General features: G+C 37.3%; 1 protein-coding gene across 14 annotated transcripts in view; it reads right to left on the bottom strand.

The window, feature by feature from the left end:
• The window catches only part of TENM3 (teneurin transmembrane protein 3), a 410,560-nt gene that overhangs the window by 75,012 nt on the left and 314,208 nt on the right, over positions 1-21,340 (bottom strand). For all 14 annotated transcript variants that reach the window (XM_085058723.1, XM_085058722.1, XM_085058727.1 and 11 more), the window contains 6 exons: positions 17,983-18,197; positions 11,226-11,436; positions 10,601-10,702; positions 10,261-10,455; positions 8,719-8,919; positions 5,597-5,782 (listed from right to left, as the gene is read on the bottom strand). In XM_085058723.1, the coding sequence (XP_084914849.1) occupies positions 5,597-5,782; positions 8,719-8,919; positions 10,261-10,455; positions 10,601-10,702; positions 11,226-11,436; positions 17,983-18,197 (1,110 nt within the window). The remainder of the gene's footprint in view (positions 1-5,596; positions 5,783-8,718; positions 8,920-10,260; positions 10,456-10,600; positions 10,703-11,225; positions 11,437-17,982; positions 18,198-21,340) is intronic.

Raw genomic sequence — 21,340 nt, 5'->3', positions numbered from 1 at the left:
GTCTGTGCTAATGGAAACACACTTACAGGGAAGTGCTCTGGACTTATTTTTTTCGTAATTCTTAATGTCTAAACCACATGACTTTCCTGTTTTTCTGAATAAAATAGATGAAACTAGAAATTTCTTGCTGAGGAAAATTTATTTTTTTGGTTCAATTGATTTGAATGTCATGCTACTGTCTTTTCATGCAAAGAAAAAGGTTAAAATAAAGAATTTACTCTTCCTTGTTTGTTTTTTTTTTCTCAACTAAATTTTAGAGGAAATTCTTAGGAAATAAATCAATTAGATCCTGGTTCTCACTGGAATATAAATGTAAGTTGCATGCTTCTCAGTGAACCAGCACTGGATTTGATTTTAGTTCTGCTTACCAAGTTAAGCAGCCTCGTGCAGCACTGAAAAAGCATGGAAGTACCACGATGCTACCTTTAGCCCTCCTGAGGGATTAATATGAATGCTTAATGACATTAATCCACTCTTAGCTCATTTATGTTTAACGATATGCTTTCCATGCATACATATACAAATATTAATTTTGGATTGAAAGATAATCATTCAACATGATAACAATTAAACAGCTGTAACCTGTCTCATGTTAAGTAATGGAGCTGCAGGCAAGCTTCATAAACAGATGGTCTTACCCACCCATGCTTAATGTTAAAGACTTTTAAAAAAGAGGTGTTGACAATTCTGAACAAGAAGGCATAGTTTTAATGCAAATTGGCCAATTTGCAATTTAGATTATGCTAAAACCAATTTAGTCTATAGAAAAAAATTAAGCTGCATTGTAAAACTGAGTTGTTACACAGCACATTGATGTAGCAGGTTCCCCACCAATATAATTATTTACTAATTTCATTCAGCTAACAGAGTTTAATGGAAAATCAGCTGGAAAAGTATTCATATTTATGGGCTTCCTATGACAGTTACCTAAAATACTCATGGTACATGACAGTTATATCACAAAAAATAATAGACTTTTGGAAATAATATCTATTCCAATCTCACAAAACAACTACTCAGACAGGAGAGGGTCGCTGAACTCATTGCAAGCCAGGACAGAAAGGAAACTGGCACCAGCTGTGCATCTGGGGTCTTGTATCACACAGAGATGCAGGTTGAGCTTCAAAAAATAATATATGGATGTTCACCTCAGACCCATGAATGTCACTTCCAGACCAAATAAGCAATTGACAGCTGATTTTCCATAGCTCTCCAGCACACTGTTGATTTAACCTGTTCTCACGGCGATACAGGAAATCGTAAAACATTATGTTAAAACATTTTAGCAATGCCTGCTGTGACAGGACAAAGGGTAATGGTTTTAAACTAAAAGAGGGTATATTCAAACAAGATTTAAGGAATAGGATGTGTTCAACGAGGGTAGTGCAACACAGGAATAAGTTGTCCCAGACAGGTGGTGAATGCCCTGGAAACATTAAAGGCCAGGCTGGATGATGCTCTGAGCAACCAAATCTAGTTGAAGATGTTGCTGCTTACTGCAGGGGGGGTTGACCTCTAAAGGTCCCTTCCAACCCAAAGCAGTCTGTGATCCTATGATTTTACAACTACAGTTTTCTGGAGGGAAGAGATAGTAAGCAACTTAGGTGCCTTAGATTGTTTAGTATTTGAAACATACATTGCCTATGGTTAGTCCAAATATCTAAGATGCTAAACAATATCAAGCTTTGAGTTTTTCTAATTCTTATTAGACTCACTCATCAAAATGCTGAGCATGTACTTCTCTGCTGAACATCTTTGATCTAAATATCTGGAAGTATGCATTCAGAGCAAAGGCAATGGCTCTCAAGAGTGGCTGACATCAGGTGTGGTACTGAAGTTGCAGCTACCCTGTGCCAAAGGCCCATAATGGAACAGCAATATCAGCAATCCCTATCAGGTTTATTGCATCAGACAAAACAACCTGGTCCACCTTACTATACACACTGATTGAAACGGATAGACCTCCCCACTCCCCACTTTATTTAGTCTCCTCTGTTCTCTATCACAAATCAAAGAATATAAAAAAAGTATGTATATTATTTCTCCAGCCCAGTCTTGTCACCTTCAGCCTCAGGGAAACCCTTATGTTTAACCCATAAATAACCCATAGATAAGCACATGTCTAAATTTTTTTTTTAACAAAAAAAAGCAAAACTTTGCAATCACCTACAATTTTGCTTCCCTACATCCTGAAGTACTGAAATAAAAAACAACAACAACAAAAAAGGTATCTGGCAGTTTAGAGTAATTAGAATTTTCTTTGACTAAATTCCATTTGAATATATTGAAGTATATGTAAAAATCAGCATAACTCAAAAAGCAATCTAGGATTTAAATGGTATTAGAGAGAAATAAAACTAAGAACTACCTTGCTTTACTTATGAAGACGGGTTGGTTTTTTCCTTCATTCTATGTTTTAACACATGTCTACTTACAACACAAACAGTGGGCTAACTGAAAATGAGACTGGACAAATAGCTAGCATTTAAAAATATATAAAAATTGTTAGCTGAGGTGCAAAACATTTGTTACCATTTTGAATGGCATTAATTCTTCACAAAAATACCATAAACTTTTTGATCAAATGAGTTATGGATTCAGATAATTCAGCATATATTCCAGTTAGTGCCTCTGTGAGTGGTGCCTACACACCTGCCCCATATTTTGTACATCCAGCCAGAGATCTGGAGAATTATTCCTTTCCCAGAAAATGAGTAAAGTGAATTGCCCTTAAGATTTACAATTTCTTTGGAATATTCCTTTCCCAAAGAAACTGTTAATTTTAGCTGTTGCACTTCACATGGCTTCCAGCTAAGAGCTGCAACAAAGAAACACACTTCCATTTTTAAGATACATCCCAGTACTGCAGCTAAATGGTTAATGACTTTTAAAAATAAGGAGAATGCAATTGTTTATTTTTAGACATATAAAGGGAGAGTGAGTAGGAGTCTTTCATACACAACACAAATTATGGAAATCTTCTGCTACTAAGTAGAAAGTTGTAAGTAGCATAAAATGCCTGGGTTACAAATGGAGGGTGACAATAAAAAACTGGTTTGCACAAAGAAACATTCTATAGTCCCTTGTGTTTTGAAATGTATTGCTCAGAAAGAGCTACTACCTACTGTAGGGTAGATAAGAGAAAAGCAAATAGAGTCTTCATATGCCAAGCTAAGGAAGCAGCAATTTTTCCCCCACTATGTCAAAATACTCTTGGAAACTATCAATAAAATGACCTGGCTTCTCTGCAACGTGGGGCTCCTGAAGAAAACAGCTCTAAAAAAAGAAAAAAAAATGTAACAGCAGGCTAGAGCCTGTACCTCGTTACTTGCCTCGAAGGCTGTAAGGGCAATATAAACAAATCAAACTATCTTTACAGAAGCAGCCACAAAGTAAACACCCATTTAAAGAATAAACAGGTGGGAAGACAGACCTGCTTGCCCGGTGCTGAGGAAAAACTTGTTTGTGCTTAATATGTTGGAAAAATTGTTCAAGAGCAGTTCATCCGTATATAACAACAACCCTTGAAATGCTGCCAAGGTCAGCGAGACCAACAGCAGAGTGATCTGCTGAGTAATTGCTCGTTGGCAAGTTAAAGCAGTCAAGGGAAAGGCTTTCTCCTACTTCTAAATATTTACTTTCTTTTATTGTTCAGAAAGCAGTTCTCTCTGCACCTCTCTACTCTCTTTGTCAGCATGTCTTCTGGAAGCTCCTCAAAAATGTTAACCCTATCGATTCTCCCTGTGATTTTGTAGATGCACCTTGATTATCTCTCCCCCATATGTTTGAGCTATTTTATTAGTAAATAACAGAAACTCAAAAACGAATAAACAAACAAATTTAAAAAAAAATTGTGATTTCTGTAAAAAGTAACTCTTGAGTCAAGCTTACTACTTTCACACCTGACTCACTTCTAAACCAGAAAACCTTGCCTCATCTCCTACTGCAATGACATATTAGATAATATAGCTGTAACAGGCATTCATTTTCCCTGCCCTCAGAGCTCTTACCACTGCTTCTCACAACCACCAAGCACAGCACTACCACCTGCCCCTCAGTCAGGGCTGTAAACTACCTGGGAGCACAGGCTGGGTTTTGCTATTTTCTCTAAACTCACGTCCCGGTTGTGGCTGAGCTGTGGTAACACACTGAGAGTTAGAGCCCTTCCAAACCTTCCATGAAAGTTAAAATTCTCCAGCCTCTTTTTAGCTTGTGGCAAAAGCAAATAATGCTATATTCACATCCATCAGCGCCACTGCAGTTAGACTTACAGTCCTACCTTGTTGCTTCAGCTACATCACCTCTTTTAACCACCTCTCCTCCATCTATCCAAACATAAAACTATGTGGTTTTTTTTTTACTTCTTGGAATTTTTTTTATTATTTAGATTATGCATGATTTCCTTATCGCTCAGTCTTACGCTTGCCTTTGTCTGACCTGTGGCTACCTTTTTTGTTGCCAATTTAATCCACCTCAAAGTGCTTAGCCATGATGCTCCTCATACTTGGGAAATGTGCCCCATAAATATCTCAATCATGTTGTTACTCCTGTCACAGCCTTTAATGAGCTTCATGTGATGCTCTCCACTCACCAAAGTACAAACTAGTCATCTCTTGTGCATAGACCATGGCCAGTTCCTTTGTCTGTGCTTCCTACCTGTTGTCATGCAGAAGTTTCTCTGTGTGGTTATGCCGAGATAAAAATTGTTTGGATAGGACTCTACTCCACTGTTACAGACCTGCAGCATCTTGCACAAAGGGGAATTAGTGTGGAAGGGAATTTCTTAGCACTACAGCTCCACTTCTTCTTAGTCCTCCTATTTACATGCATAATTTCTCCTGCTAGCTCACTGTCAAAGCCTGTGTAGTGGAGAAGGATACTGTGCTGTATATGGGACATGTGGACTGTAAATAACTGTGTAAGAAAAGCTCCACTGATAAAGGTATAGTAACTTCCAAAGGTTTTCAGGCACTAGAACTAATTTGGTTACAAAAACATAGAAGCTGTAATAAGGGTGGCTTCTTCTCAATCAGCTGTATTAAACTTTTGTTACATTATTAACACATAAGAAATTTGATAGTATTCTAAAATAGAACATTATGTTGACAAGAAAATAATTTTGGGCAGTTAAATGGCATTTATTACATGGTGGAAGTGACATTTTCATGCAGGCAAGTCACTTTTTAGAGCTTCTTCTCCTTAAAAGTGAAAAAAAAGAAGGAAAAACAACAGGAAGCTTCATTTCCAAAAGACATAAAGCTATCACATAAAAATAGAAAAGCACAAATCAAATAATATATTTACAGTTCAAAATAAAAGTAACCTCCCCCTCAGTGAAAGGCAGTTAAAGGGAAAAGATTGAAAAGGAAATTCTTTCACCTTCTTTTCATGGCAAACTAGGTATGAAGAACTGATGAGCCATTAATATAACCATTTCCTTTCTTAAAATATCAACTCTTTTCCACAGACTGACACATGCAAATATTCTGTTTGAAGAAACATCCTTCAAAGTAACACCCTTCTCATTCAGACGTGGCCAGCAGCGCCGGCCGTTTGAATTTTGCAGTGAAGACAGGGTAAAGCATAGGCAGCCTACCAATGGTGCAGTGCTCTCCGTTCCATCCCTGGCTACATTCACACTTCCCATCCTTGCAGGTGCCGTGCTCGGCGCAGCGCGGATGGCAAGCGCGCTGGTTGCAGGCTGCGCCCGTCCAGCCCTCCTCGCAGCGACATGTGCCACCCATGCACACGCCGTGCGTGCCACAGTCCACCGAGCAGATCTCTGCAGGGCACGGGAGATGGGAGCAGGAAAAGGGGCAGAGAGCACAGGGTAGAGAGAGGGTATGCATTAATTAGAAATGCTACGTTTTAATTCGACATGTGAAGAATGAGAAAGGCAACATCTTTGAAGGTTAAATCAAAGGAATTTAGCGTGAGACATTTTCATGTAAGATCCAACAGAACTGAGAGCACAGAGTTTTATCTCTTTGCTAATGCTCATCTAGCTAGCCAGTGGACTTTAGTGATGTTTAAATATCCACAGCTCTTTTGCTAGCTCAGAGTAATTTTCAAGCATGTTTTTTTGTGATCACTTATGTCTTAAGAGTAACCTTTTGTATCTTAGATTACATGGCACTTAGACCTACCAGAACTCACACTGTACTCATAGTGACTAAATGTAATATATACCTAGATCATTGTCTGTTGTGAGTGAAAATCTAATACGACAAAGTTCATTTTAGCAAGGTTTCCCCTACATACTCTTCTCCCTGTTTTCTTTCAAAGTTAAAAACGTGCCATTTCTGACACGTTTTTTCATTATAAAGAATCAGCATTAGCGAGACAAATTAGCACTATGCTGACACACTGACACATCTATAAAATATAAAAGATCATTCTCTTTTACTTTCAGTAAATTTGTATCAGTGACAGCTATGAACAGTCTGGTCTCAATAATACTTTGTTAAAAAAATAAATCAACATACAGCAATTTAACTTGTCATTTACATATAGTAACAGGATCTTGTATCTGATAGAATAATTGAAAAATATGTTAACAGCCAAAGGTAGTCAGAGACCAAACAACGCATATTAAATCTCAGCTAATACAAGATGATAATTTACAGTGCCAGATTTTGCATTTACAGTTTTGGTTCATTTAGTCAGACTCCAGCAAACTTTACTTCTGCTAAGCAGAAAACAGAAAAACAAAGAGATACAATATAGCCTGAGGGACTTGTTTGGTTCCTTGGCATACAGCTGGCTGTAGCCATGTATTGGTTCATAGAAATGCTGTAATTAGTTTTTGTTTTCTTGTAAAAGACAGCAAGTAGTTTAGTAATAAAAAAATCAAAATTATTTTTAACAGTAAAAGAAACTTGCATTCAGTGCAAAAAAGGTTTCCAGTTTCCTGATCAACAGTGTTTTCCTTCCCTGCTGTCTCAAAGTGCAGTGGAACACTAAACACAGTATCAAGGAGCTGTGACATTTCCCCTAAGAAACAGACCAAAATCTTTATGGAGAAAGACAGCTGTAATTTCCTCCTCCCTTCCCTCCCCCCCCGCCCCTGTATAGCATTTCATATCTACTTTGAATTAAATTTTTGATTAAAAGATGCAAGACGGTTTGATTAACTTTAAAGTCACAAAACGTCACTGCAGCTCCAAGAAAGAAAGCTTTATTTCTCTTCAATCTAATCAATTTTTCATTAGGGTGAAGGTGTTTATCAGCTTTTACCACACTAGCTTTGAGCAAGGTGCGTCAATCTTTGTAATGAATTTATTAATTAGAGTTAATTTAATTGAAGTGGAATTGAAGGGCTAATTAACGGACAAACTGCTGATGAAGATAGAGGAAAGCTCTGCTGATTTCAAACCTATAAAATCCTCTGATGGAAATAACTCATTCTTTTCTTCATCTAGCAGCTTAACAACATGTTTATGGCTAAGATTTACTTTTTAGCATACTCCTCTGAAGGTCATTTTGCACAGCTTCAGCAAATAATCTGCACATGTTTTTACAAAGCTCTTTTGTAAGTCTGACACACTTGAGATATTTGAGATCAGAAACATTTTATGTTATTTTAATGACAAATCATTCAATGAAACATAAGTAAAAGATGGAGCATAACTGGTCATCAAAAAAAGCGTAGAGGACAATGTGTCAGTAAATAGGGGATCCATGTTTTGCCTGAGAACTAGACAGGATCTAACACAAATAGCCATTTTTAGTGCTAGAAATATTCAGAAAAGTATTTTTATTCCGAAACAAATTTCACAGAAGAAAAAATTTTCTTCTCTTTGTCACTTTTTCTTGCATGTTTGGAACTCTATCACTCTCACATGCATAAACCATTATGGAGTATCACAGATCCTGGTCAGGAAGTACATTTGTTTTAAAAAGATGGTTCCTCATGAAAAAGTTATATTTATTCATAAGCTGGCATAAACCCAGCTAGCCCATGTGTTCAGTTTTCATTAACAAAATGTCTGAGTTCTTAGATGAACTGGTTTAGACAAATACATGTCTCACAGTTAGACATGATTTCTTTTTTGATATGTGGCTACCAAAGAAGATTCTTAAAACTTGTATTTGTCAAAAAGCTGCTGTCATACTTTATAAATATTTAGATTCTCCTCTCTGGTAGTACCTCTAGTTTTCTCCTTTTGTTTCTAAGCTCAGACTATGGTTTTAATAAGCTCAGTTCATATTTCAAGAAATTCCTCTGCTTCTTCACTCCTACCAGCTCCTTCTACCCTGGCAGTCTGCACCCTGCCTCAAAAGCTGTTTATGATTCATTCTTGTATTCCCTTTGCCTTCAAACTCGAATGCTATCTGTTTTTCAAGAAAAGTATCTCCAGTTAGCTGGAGAGATTTAAAATGTGAACATCCCTGGTTTTACTAGAGTAGTTTTAAGTTTCTAAACAGATGTATTACGAAATATCTACATATCATGCAAAGAACATTCTGAACTTGCATGTGAAATACCTGAAGTTACCAGATGAAGGCAGCTAAAAGACACAAACAAATACACTGATTTTCAAATCCTTCAAACTCATCAATTATTTTGAACCTTTGAATCAATTTACAGTTCATGCTGAAGTCACCTCCAAAACATCAATCAGCTCAGCAGGTCACGTCCTAACACAATAATGTCATTAAAATGCTGCTATTCAAGACATCAACATTTTATAAAATGCTGGTGCTTTTAACTCTTACCATTGGAGCAATCTGGACCTGTCCAGTTGGGGTCACAAGTGCAGCTACCACTCTCTTGAAGGTAGGTGCCATGACCAGAGCACTGGTCAGAGCACATTGTCTTCAGGATTTCACAGTTGTTGCCACCCCAGCCTGGGTTGCAGTGGCACTCGCCGTGGATGCACACGCCGTGGCTGGAGCAGGCTGGGTCCAAGCAATCCGCTGCAGGCAGATGAGAAAGATCAGCTTAAACCTGTCAATCCTAACAACAGTAATCAACCCATAGGTGCTAATGGCATTTTTGGGCTTAATTCACATTTTAAGACCTTATGAAATAGCCAGCATCTACTTTCATCTTGAAAGTAAACATTAGTAGGCTGAAGCTGAGAAGTTCACCTTTCTTTCACTGCAATCAGTGAGGAGAAGACAGAGTGGACTAAGATATCTTTGTTCCAGCCTCCCTTCTCTAGCTACAAGGTAAATTGCTCTTTGTTGTCACTTGCATAGCTGCAGTTTTCTTTGTAAAAACACCTCCCTTTTACATGACTTTCTGATACTGTGGAATTTGTGCATGCACGTAACCGACATCAAGACAATTACAGGTTACCACTGAATTAATGGAGAATCTTTCAAGGTTTGCTAATTTTTCTGAATTACAGCAAGATTGGCTTTGGGCAACTGATTTGATTCTGCCTAATCATAGTGTAACAAGTGTTGGATTTCCTGCAGCACCATTCCCTGCTACAACTGACCCAGTCCACTGCTACGTAGGACCCTCAACTTGTTTCAGAAATGAATGAGTTGCCTACTGTCTATCTGTCTTAATTCACTTGTGCTTTAGATGATGAGATTTAATTTAGCAATTTGACTCAATAAAATGTTACACTTGTAGGGTCAATGGTCTGAAAATTTAATTCCAGAGACTTAATTGCATTACTTTGTACATAGAGATCAATAAAATCAATTTGATTGAGGAAGAAAATGGCAGTTTTTACTCCCTAAAAAAATAGAATGGAAAACGAACCACATTTTGCAGCACACCAGGATGAATATTATTATGCATGTCTCTGGAATACAAAAATGATGCATCATTTTTCCCTCTGATGCATTCGACTCAGCACTTTCCACAGCCTGGTCAGTGGAAAAGACTACTAACAAATGCAATAAATTAATGATTTACTCTGTACTGGGAAAATTCAGTAAGAATTCCTACAGATTTTGTGTGTTTTGTGCGCTTCCTTCTTAGCTGACCTCTGCCAGACAAAAAGGAACTATACTGGCAAGCAAAAACATTACATGCATGTTACTTAGAATTTTCCCACTGTTTACTTGAGAATAAGTAGAGCACAATAATTCTCTAGAATTATTGATACTAGTGAATTATATAATTAATAGAACTGATACTAGTGATTACAAAACTTGATTTGTAGTATCCTAAAATGATTTATGAAGAAGCATGGTTAGTGCACAATGTCTAGACCTAGAAAAATTCATGAGCTGGATGTGCCAGCTGTAAACCTGACCAACAACAGCTGGTGCTGGCATAAATATTTACTCATTTACCTTCTTCACAGTTTTCTCCTTTGTAGCCGGAGTTGCAGGCACAAGAGCCCATGATGCAAATGCCCCGTCCTCCACACTGGGGATCGATGCACTGACTCGTAGGCACATCACACTCGGTGCCCTTCCAGCCGCTGTAACACAGGCAGCGTCCTTTGGAGTACTGCCCATTGCCACTGCACAGCACTGGGCAGGCTGCTGTGAAACAGAACATGGCACAACAATCAAAATCAACATCGCCACCAAAGCTTTCTAAAGAACAACATCTAAGATGTTGCTCTTCTGGTGTATTTGTCTTCATGCTCGCTTAAACTGACTTGAGAAAAGCATTGGGTTGATTTACCTCTCGAACAATCGGGGCCCAGAAACCCAGGAAAACAATGGCAGGATCCAGAAACACATTCACCGTTACCATGGCAATTTCGGGGGCATTCCACCACAGACTCTAAAGGGAACAAGAGAAGGATAATTCACAGGTGCCCCCTGCATGAAGTACCTATCAGTTGAACCACTACTAACTGACAGCATGTTCTCATGCCGAGAAGTGTTTATGTTTGTTTTGTTTGAAGAGCACAAATAGCTCTGATTTTCTACTGCTAATGCCCCCAGTACCTTTGGATATTATATGCCAACAAAAAGGCTAAAATTGGAGCTACATGAGCTCCATACTTAAAATCTAGCCTTGTGCCATTTAATAAATACTTAAAAACACTGTTCTCCTTTCAAGCACTGTTTACTAGAGGGCACACACCTTATGCCTTAGACTAAGAAATTAAAATCCTTGTGCCTTAGATCAAAAAATTGAAATATATACTCTGTGTTTTATTCTGAGCAGCAAAAGAAACACTATAAATGGAAAACCTGCAAAGAAAAAGTCAGATCATATCACCACCAAAACCCATCTACATATTCCTAAAAATCCTGACCCGAAGCTAGTGTTAGGTAAGAGCTTTAAAGATTATGCTTACCTATAATTATGGTATTAAAAGACACCTGCTCTGCATTTTTCCCATCATTATAAAAGGCCAGGTGCCAGATGCCAGAATCCAAATACTGGATAAAACCTGCCTCGTGGAGACTGACAGACCTCGCCTGCCGTCCTGCTCGCTCCGACTCCAGCAGGTTGCGTTGCTCCCTTGCAATCAGCCGGCTGCCATCCAGGAGCTCCACAAAGTCATACTGCAATGAGGAACAGACGGGAGCTTGACAAGTCAGGGGATGACCATGGCACCACAAGCTTCCCAACAACACCCTGACAATAGGCTTATATTTAGACCAAGAGTTTCCTTTTGGAGCAGGGAAGCAGGAACTGAAATATTGCTTATTTCATTGCTCCTTGCTAAGTATTCAAACAAAACTACCAAGTAGTTCTCATGCTTATTAGAATGACTTTTTCAGTGGAAAGTAGCCAACGAACTTATTGCATACACTGGGGGAAGAGAGCAGCAGTTGAAATGAGTTTGCAGTCATGACTGACACCTGATTTTCAGGTGAGAGCTAACTTTCAAACTGTGTTATGTACATATGGGGTAATAATAATATACAATACCAATAATCTACTTTTCTTCATTTAGTTTCAGATGAAGGATTAAACTGCTCAATCCCCCTTTCCTTCAGTCTGGACTTCTGGAGGAAGGAGAGCAAGAGCTTTACTTCCCATCACAGAAGCTCAAAACAGGAGATGGAAAGTGGAAAATATTGCAAATGTCAAAAAAGACAAACTGACCAAACCCCATGGTACCTCAGGTCAATGGACAGCACATATTGTATTTTTAACAACTATCATGGGCCTTGGAAAAATGTAGCAGTATCTCAGCTGATAAAACAAACTCACAACACCAGTTTTTATGCATGTTATGCATGTTTATGTACCTTAACTAGGGCCAATGGCACCTGCAGGGCTAAAACTGCTCCAGGCCCTACACTGATTTACACTTTCTGGAACCTGTTCTCATGGCTTGAAAGTTGTCTTCTGCACGTTGAACATGTAAAGATCAGTATGTATAGGGCAAAATTAAACAGGTAGGAAAATTGAAGAGCATTCTTGCTTGAGGTAGAGGGTCTCTGCTTTTCCTGCTAAGACTGTTCAAAGTTTCACTTTTACTGTGACACCTGCTTTTTGTATGAAGTGAACTGTAACACATAAACCTTCAAGATTCTCACATGTTGAAGATCTCTCTCAAATGAAATTACATCCAGGGCCTATTAAAGTAAAGGCCAGCATGTGAAACCACTGATTCACCTGAGGTGGGATAAGATCAGTTCCCAGGACCACAGAATCAGTGGTTTTACACCTTGACTTGTGACCTTCACAAACTGCTACTGGGACAAAAGCAAACATGATAGCCTTTGTCCAGGAACAAGGGTTTAAGTACTTATGTTCTCTTCTTGAAATTACAGGCTAAAATTCCCTGGTATGGTAAGATTGCTTCTCCCCAGTAATCAGAATCATCTTCCCACAAGCCAGGATGTGAAGGAAATGCACAGTTAATATGACTCTATCAATACCTCAGACACTTTTCCAGCTATGTCTGCAGGAGCAGAATAGAACATAATGTGATTAGGATGCGCAGAGGCTGGTGCCTCGGCAGCTTTGTATGTGCTGCACCACATGAAAACGAATGTGATTGTTTTGGGAGAGTAATTATTCAAAACCATTCAACACTCCCATTTGTCAGAGAATTAAATATTTATCTTATTTTGCGAGAGAGAGAAAAACAATTTTAGTTTTTTTCACTTCTGCCTCTTTGGTGAGTTTCACTAATATTTTTAAAAAGGGAAGGCTCAGGGAGCTCTGAATTTTAACAGGTCATTTATAGACATTAGGAGCAGCTTCATAATTTGTATATGGCAACAGATCACATTTGTAGAATGACAATTTCAGATTAAAACCGTATTTTTGATACAGGGGCAAGTGGTTACACCACTTGATTGGCCACTAATGGCTGACAAGCACAGTAAAATTCATGATTTTGTATTTGGAATGTAATAAGGACATATGCTGTTATCAGAACACCATTTTAGACTACATTTAAAAAGCCATGCAGAAGGGAATTTACTGTTCATTCTGTCCCCCAGCAAAAAACAATAATTGATCTTAACCCTTCTAAAGGCTGCTTTTCGATATTTAGGACACAGTAACAAAAACAGACTGGAAAAACAATTATCATCATAAGCAAAACTGTACCAATTTTATTTTCCTCCTATGAGGATAAATTAATTTCCTTTATATTGAGTCTAAATGTGGTGATTTGCTCTACCATTCCATACAGTTTTGCTTTAAACCAAAGTCTCCTTTTTATGCTTAAAGGTCTCTTTAAATAAACATATTGATTGTCTGGCTGCAATGGAACTGACATTTTTAGAAAGTGTCACAAAGACTTTCAGGCTTGCATTGATTGGGTTTTGAATGGACAGCCACCGTCTATTATTTCTGGTTGATTTATTTATGATTCCCCAGAAAGAGAGAACTATGCATCTCAGACCAGTCTGTGACACACAGATAGTAGCTGGGCTTGAGACTAATTTTGGCACCTAAAGAGAATAGAGCAAGGCAACCAAAAAGTCTGTCCTGAATACAATATATCAAGCTATTTCCCACATACCATATCCCTATTACTTTGGATTATGGGACAAAACAAGAGTTAAAGTTTCTGCATTCTGTTATTGTTTAATAATAAAATTCTAAGCAATTGATAGGAAGAGTTTATACACAATTCATCCTGTTGCAAGACAAAGGTGTAAACTAAGACCTCTTGAGATCTCTCCCAAGGTTGTTTCTATCACACTTTTATTATGTCCCTTGCAATGGTAGGATAATTATCACCAGAGGTTGTACAGCTAGGGACAGATATTGATTACAGTTTCCTCTCACTCACTGTCAAGTTTAAATTGGGTACAAAATGAGGTCCATAAACAGGCAAAGGGTACAAAACAGAAGTGGAGAACAAGGTGGCAAAAGTAAAAGGCAAATTTTGCCTTACAGTCAAAAGTGACTATAGTTCACTGGAGTGAAGGCAGGTATTGGTAGAAATACTGAAGCTGTGAGGAGAGAGCTAAAGAAGACTGTGGTGTGTGTGGTTACATATGTATGGTACCACAGGCATATGAGCAAAGAAACTGGAGGAGGACAGGTGATAAGGCAACTTTACAAATGCTGGCAGAATGCAGGAAGTAATGAGTTCCCTGTTATTTAATGTAAGATCTGAAAATTCAAATACTGACGTTTGAGAAACAAGTAGCAGTTGCTCATTTGCATAAATTTAGTTATTAGCACTTGTCACTCTGTGAGTAGAAGACAAGGGCAGATAGCATTCAAGAGACACAGACAAGAAGTGATATATATGACTGAGATCCTACTTTTCAAAGTCCTCATGAAACAACCCTAGCTTTACACATCCAGAGATAGGCTCTGAGCCAACTTTTGTCATTACAGCATGAGATTTTGGAGCTATGGTTGGAGCTATGACAGATTATGGAAATATTAGCTCGACAATTAAAAAAAAAAAAAGCAGACACTATTAAGGCATTGTGTGAAACCATCATAGTTAAACATCTCTTATGTTCTGTGCTGTTCTGCTCTCCACACCTTGAAAAGGCTGCATGAAAACTGGAGAACATTCAGAAAAGGAGAAGGATGACTAAATGATTGAAAAAGCTTTCATAAAAAGAATGACAAAACAGACTGGAAAAAATACAACTCACTAATTAACACCAGAGATCTATAAATCAAGGGTGGTATGGAGAAGAAATTAATGAGAAACTCTGTCCTGCCTCTTCCAGAACACTATCAACAGTGTGTCAAACAAAAGCTACTTGAGTAGCAGCTTGAGTTTGTGTCTCAAAACACATTGAGGAGTACAGTGTGAGATATGTAGTTAAGCCTTGCCGCAAATGTCACAGATTCTAAAAGCTTCCACAAGTTCAAAGGTGACTATGCAAATTCACAGGAAAAAAAAAATCTATCAAAGGCTTTAAAATACAAAGACAGCATCTTTGACTCAGCAAAGTCCTTCAGCCTTAAAACTCTGGAGGCCAAAAGCATGTTGTGGGAACAACTACTACAGTACTATCATGCTGCTTTATCAAATCTCTGTGTATCTGCTCATGGGCACCATCAGACAGAATGCTAGATGGGCCTTTGATCTTCAGCATGGATATTCATGTGTTTGCCTCCTATGTTCCTGTGACACTTGGAGCCACATGAGTAAGCTGCCTTGTCTAATGGAAGGATGCAGTGAAGCATCCATTAGTCTGTCCGTATTACCTATGCCCACCTGACAGTTAGGAAGGAACTTTTGTCACTACAAGACACAAGAGTTAGGGGAAATAAGAAAGCAATAAATGGACTTATGCTTGTAATCCCCTCAGTGCTCTATTTCATTAGATGTCTTTTTGCCAAGATGTCTTATTTTGTTTACATAAGCTACTTCAGTTAAATATGTATTTTACGAGGACAAGTCGTGTCTTCATTGAAGTCCTGTATTAGGACTTTGTTGGAGAAAGGCCTAAACTGCTGAGAAGTATTTTACTCCATTTTTTCCCCACACATGAAGGAGCATGGTCACAAATAAAACCCCAACTGCTTACTGAAACTGCATTTTTAGGAGATTACACACATGCTTTATCTCAGGAACTTAAACTGTACATCACTGGGTTCAAGACCATATAAACATTCTGATAAACCTGTACCCTTTGGAAGGTTTAGAAGCCTTATAAGTTCACTAGGGCACTAATAAGTAAGCATGCCTAATTTTCTAATGTATCAAGTGTCAGTCAATGGTTTGTAAAAAATACTCTAATTATGTACCAGGCAAAAATAGGACAAGAGAGCTTGACCTATATCCTGGGAGCAGCATATCCAAAATGTCACAGAAGCTACAGAAGATACAGTAGCAGGACTCACATATGATTTTTTCTGTTGTATCATACTTGAACATTAGTAAGAACTTTGAGTCTGTGTAACACAGATGATAGGAAATAGATTTAGTAGTCTGTGTTTTTGGATAAAGGGCACTCTCATTTCAACCTTTTGACAAGAAAAATAATTAAGTAAAGATCACTTTTTTAATAGATGTACTTACTTGCATAACTTCTCATATAAATGCATAGTCCAGATCAGCTTCTTCAGTTTTATTCATTCTTGCCACACATGTATTCCCCTAACTCCTGTTATTATTGTTATCATTGAGATGGCATTTGTATTCCAAAACTCTATTTCCAATGGCTGATAACTTTCTGAATCAATTTTCATTATGCTAGAATTTCTTGTGCTTGTTGTCAGCCTGAGGGTGGGTGTTCATACGTGAAGGTCTGAAGAAAACCCATTTAATCATTATTATGAAGATCAAATTTTTAAGTAAACATGAGTGCACTTTCTGCATTCAGTAAAGTGTTTGTACTTTAATGGAAACTAAACTAGAAAATAAAGTTAATGTAACATGCCATGACTTTAGCTGCTTTGCTGACCCTTCCTCTGTGGTTTGTGACGGTTAAAAAGTTGTAATAATTAGATATATTTCTATATTGTACATATTTAAAAAGTTATACCTGAATAAAAAAACCCAACCCAAACCAAAAATTTAAATAGTGCAGTAGCACCAAAATCAAAATTAAAAAAAAAGTATCTGAATTAAAATATATTATTTTTGCAGTTATGGATTTGCTGTTACAACTGTGTATCAGACATAATCAGTAGAGCTTTGATACGATTATACCATTAGGTTCCTATACTTAGATTTGTGTCCAGGACAAATCCATACACTCAAAATTAAAATCAGTAAGATGTTTCTCCAAATGGGGTAGAAGAAAATGGGCTAAAATACCTATTCAGGTGGAAAAATGGATCAGAGCCAGCACTTGGACAAATATTGTGCTGAAAGAAATCTAAGCTTGGAAGGTCTTCAATCTTTAAAATAAAGTAAGAAAACAATTGATGCTAAAATACCATCTCAGGCACTGATTTCTCCCTTTCTCCCGCTAATCTAGAAGACTGTTCATTCTTTTGTACTTTAACTGCTTTTTAACTATGGATGAAAAGTGGGTTTTTTGTTACTAGGAATTGTGACCATAATAAGTGGCAATAAAATGTGTCATTAGAAACCTTCTCAGGGGTGGAACAAAATAGATCCTCTGGGACACTTAAGGACAAAGTTTCAAGACACTAGATGCCAAGTAAAGACCATCACTTGTACAATCCCAGTTCACCATGTCTTTGTAGACACATATTATATATTTTTTGTTTTATGTATTTATTTAGTGAGACACCAAGCTGTAAATACTGTACAATTTGCTTGTCTTCTTGTTAGGAAATTTGGCTAATGTGCTGTTTGCAGGAACTATCAGCCACACCTTATGTGTGGACATAAGATCCTGTATTAGTTTGCTTAGGTTTTTAAAGGTATGTCCATATACCAGAGAAGAAAAAAAGTACCTATAAATTCTGCATGAAACAACTCCATATCTGAAGCATCATCATTGATTAGGCATTAGAACAGCTCATAAATAAGAACAGCCTCTACCCCCATGTTAGATCCCAACACTTAGAGTATTACAAACATTCTGGTCATTACATGAGATCAACGAAGTATAAATACTAAACCTAAAAATTGAAAAACAAAAAGCAAAACTGAGAAGAATGTAGTCCTGAGAGAGGAAAAAGATACTAAAGATACAAGATCATGGTTTTCAATAACATGTTCTGCTTTTAATGAAAACAGGTCTCACCTGAGTGTGTGAAGGTGGTAAGCCTTTCCGACCATATACTCCAATCAGTGCATCTTTCTGAAGGGATATATTGAATTTTAGAAACTGTGGCTGATCAATGAAGAGTTGTGATCTCCAAAAAATCCCAGGGGGCACTTCTTGTATCGCTCTTCGCCCTATATCAAGTTCTCCAGAATCTATAGTGTTGTTCTCTTGTGCAAATCCTCCTAGTTTTCCTTATGGGTTAGAATAATGAGGAGACCAAAAATTAGTGTTCCATTCTGGCTCTCAATCATCATTCATATATATCTTCAAATATTTAGAATCACCTCAGAAAAATGTTACCTGACAATATTTTTGAATAGAAGATCCCAGGAATTCAATGATTTGGAAATAAAAAGGCAAAGATACCACAAATACCTACAAACTAAAAGTGCTGTAGCATCCCTAAGGAGGAGCATTATGGAAATGGTTTCAGATCTACATTAAAATATTATTTTTTTTCACTACCATTTTTACAGGGGTTTCCCAGAATTAAGTCTCCCATTAAAAAAAAGAAAAACTAAAATGCAGCATACAGATTTGAAGAATAAGACACGTAAACACAAGTAGTGGAAAGAACTAATATACAAATTTTTCTACAAGAATATCAGAACATTTATACAATACTAACAATGTCTGCAGCTCTGGTTACCCATTTTTGGTTTTGTGTAAGCAAGCAGCTGGCACCTCAAGGTGAGGCTTGAACTGAGCAATATAAAGAAAAATGGAACTGTCATTATAGTCTTGGCATTTGTTGTATTTTTACCAATTTATACTTTTTTCCATCAGCTAGTCTATTATAAAGATTGAACTAAATCCATCTGAATGTGGTAAGCATGTTCATGTGACACTCACTTGTTTGCATACAAGTGTTCCGACGAACTGACAATTCTGCCTTTTCTTTTATGTTCAAACTCTGTATTATTCATCATTTGACAGAACCAACTGACACAACCTTTTTGCAAACATTTAGACTGTAAAAAAATAGATTAAAATCTGAAATGCCAGGTGAGGTCACAGATTGATCCTCGCCACTTTTTGTGCATCCAAGATGAACCGAGACTGCTGTTGAATTAAACAGGTACAGAAGCACTGCTGAGAGGCCTTGAGTAGGGACTTGTATCATCATCAGAGCTGTGTCACAACAGCATTGCAGTCACTGAAAATGTCTCACAGGACTATCACATTGATCAGAGCTCTGCTGAGAAGAGACAGTGAAATATTGGATCTTGAAGAAACCATTTTTTAAACACTTTTCAAGATGAGTCTAATGCTTTTCTAAATTTGGACTTAACCTTTCAAAATATTCATGTGTTATTCTAGAAGATGGATCTGTATTCACTATTTCATCTTATTTAAGCATTTGTTTCTTACCTTTTCCTTCAAATTTAAGCATATTGTGTTGTATAAATTCACACACTGATGACTGGTAATCACTAAACAATAAACACTTGTTTGCTGTATTGATCTGCAGCTTCCCCTCTTTCTACATTTCAAATGACAAATTACTACCTTGTACTACCAAAAAAATGAACTAGACAGCTTGAGTAAGTGGTATTTATCAAATACATTAACCAACTTGCCAGGAATGCCTATTTCTGGGGTTCAACACTTAGTAGATAATACTCTTATGGAGTCCCATCTTCTTCACCAAAAAAAGGATGGTTTTACTTTGTAGCCACATGCCCCTTTGGCACCCCAACACCCCTCTCAAAACTGTCAGTAGCTGTTTGCCACCCTAAGATTGTGTTAATTATTCTTTGTTCCCTGCTGTATCTCAATGACCATAAGAAAGATCTTCATAGTGTCATCATTTCCTTTCCACTTTCTAAGCAGTAACAGTGCTTGCACCAAGCTTTAAATCAAAACATAAAATGTCATGTTCATTCACATTTACTGTGAGGGTGGTTGAAATTTCTCAAACCCAAATCAGAGTATCAGGATATTACCAGGGGACTAGAGAGGGGTGGTACTGAAAGTTGTTCAGCTGTCAATGTAAACAAATCAGGGCTTCACTGATCCTTCCTTACAGTTTTCAGTAACTAGTATAATAGCACAGGGCCCCCATCCTTACATTTCACATGTAGTCATCACACTTTCCCTTCCTCCTAAATGGTCCTTCTTTTGTGGTTTAAAATGTACATTCTCTGGTCTGTCTGGTTTTTAGTATTGATGTTTGCTGATAAATGACCACTTACCATATTCTACAGAGGACAGCATTTTAACACTAGATGGAATTAAACCTGTTCTCCTGAACAGCATTTAGGGACATAAGGAAGGAAAAATGGATTTGATATCCTTGTTATTTCCTTTTACTTTTGAGGCAGTGTACAACAGGCTTTAGTTAGTTAAAAAAATTTAAAAATTATCAAGGAAAAAAAACCAGTAAGCATTTATAAAATATTTAAAAAACATCAATATATTTTTTAAACAAGAAAGTATATTGGCTATTGAATGCAGAAGGCAATGGGATGATGAGCTGTCACTGCAGCATCAATATTTATTAACCATAGAGTAGCTTTTTGCTATTCATTCAAAACAAGTAAGAAGAACACAGGAAGGGATAATGACTATCTAAGTACAAGAAAAAGGCAGTAGGGTAAAGGAAATAAAAGAAGAAAATGTCCTCCTGGAGAAGTTTCATAGGCTTACAAAAATGACAAAATGAGTGAATTGAGCTATAACTTTTCTATAACTTGGAGCTGTGAAAACTTGAAAAAATTTCAAGATGTCAATTGCTGGCAGAGGCTTCCTCCTTCTCAGTGGTAAGGAGGTCAGATGTACCCTGTGAATGGGAAAATGGATTTTTGTGTAATGAAGCAAACACTGCATTCATCAACTATTTAAATCAAGTTTTCCATTCAAAACCTATTGATTTTGAAGCCTCTGTTAGCCAAAAGAGCACTAGCTCTTAAATGTTTTGAGAATCTTAAAGGGCAACATGGAAAAAGGTCGATAAAAAATAATCCCTTTATGTGGTTTGTATTTTAAAAGCTCTTACAACAAAATTAGGAAGTTTTTTTTCTTACTTTATATATTGGTTGGATGATTCAGACTCAACATTATGTGCTAGAGACTTTGAGAAAACAAATGAACATATTATACCTGACCTATTAAATCTCAGAGAGAATTTAAAAAAGAAAAAAAAAAAAAACAAGAGAAGAAAAACAACAGCCTCTGTAGAGAAAAATCCAAGGTATTCCATCGTGAGGTCATCATGCCACACAAAGCTCATTGATCATGAGTTGCCATCTAAGCATAACTAAGAGAGAAGCTTCAAAAATATGCAAGATATTCCTGAAGTGCCTCTTCTGGAGCAAAAACTTCAGAAAAAGAG

This window comes from Lichenostomus cassidix, chromosome 4, assembly GCF_008360975.1.
Source record: "Lichenostomus cassidix isolate B80296 chromosome 4, HeHo_3.0, whole genome shotgun sequence".
Taxonomy (NCBI): domain Eukaryota; kingdom Metazoa; phylum Chordata; class Aves; order Passeriformes; family Meliphagidae; genus Lichenostomus; species Lichenostomus cassidix.
This window is presented reverse-complemented; position numbering and strand designations above follow the sequence as displayed.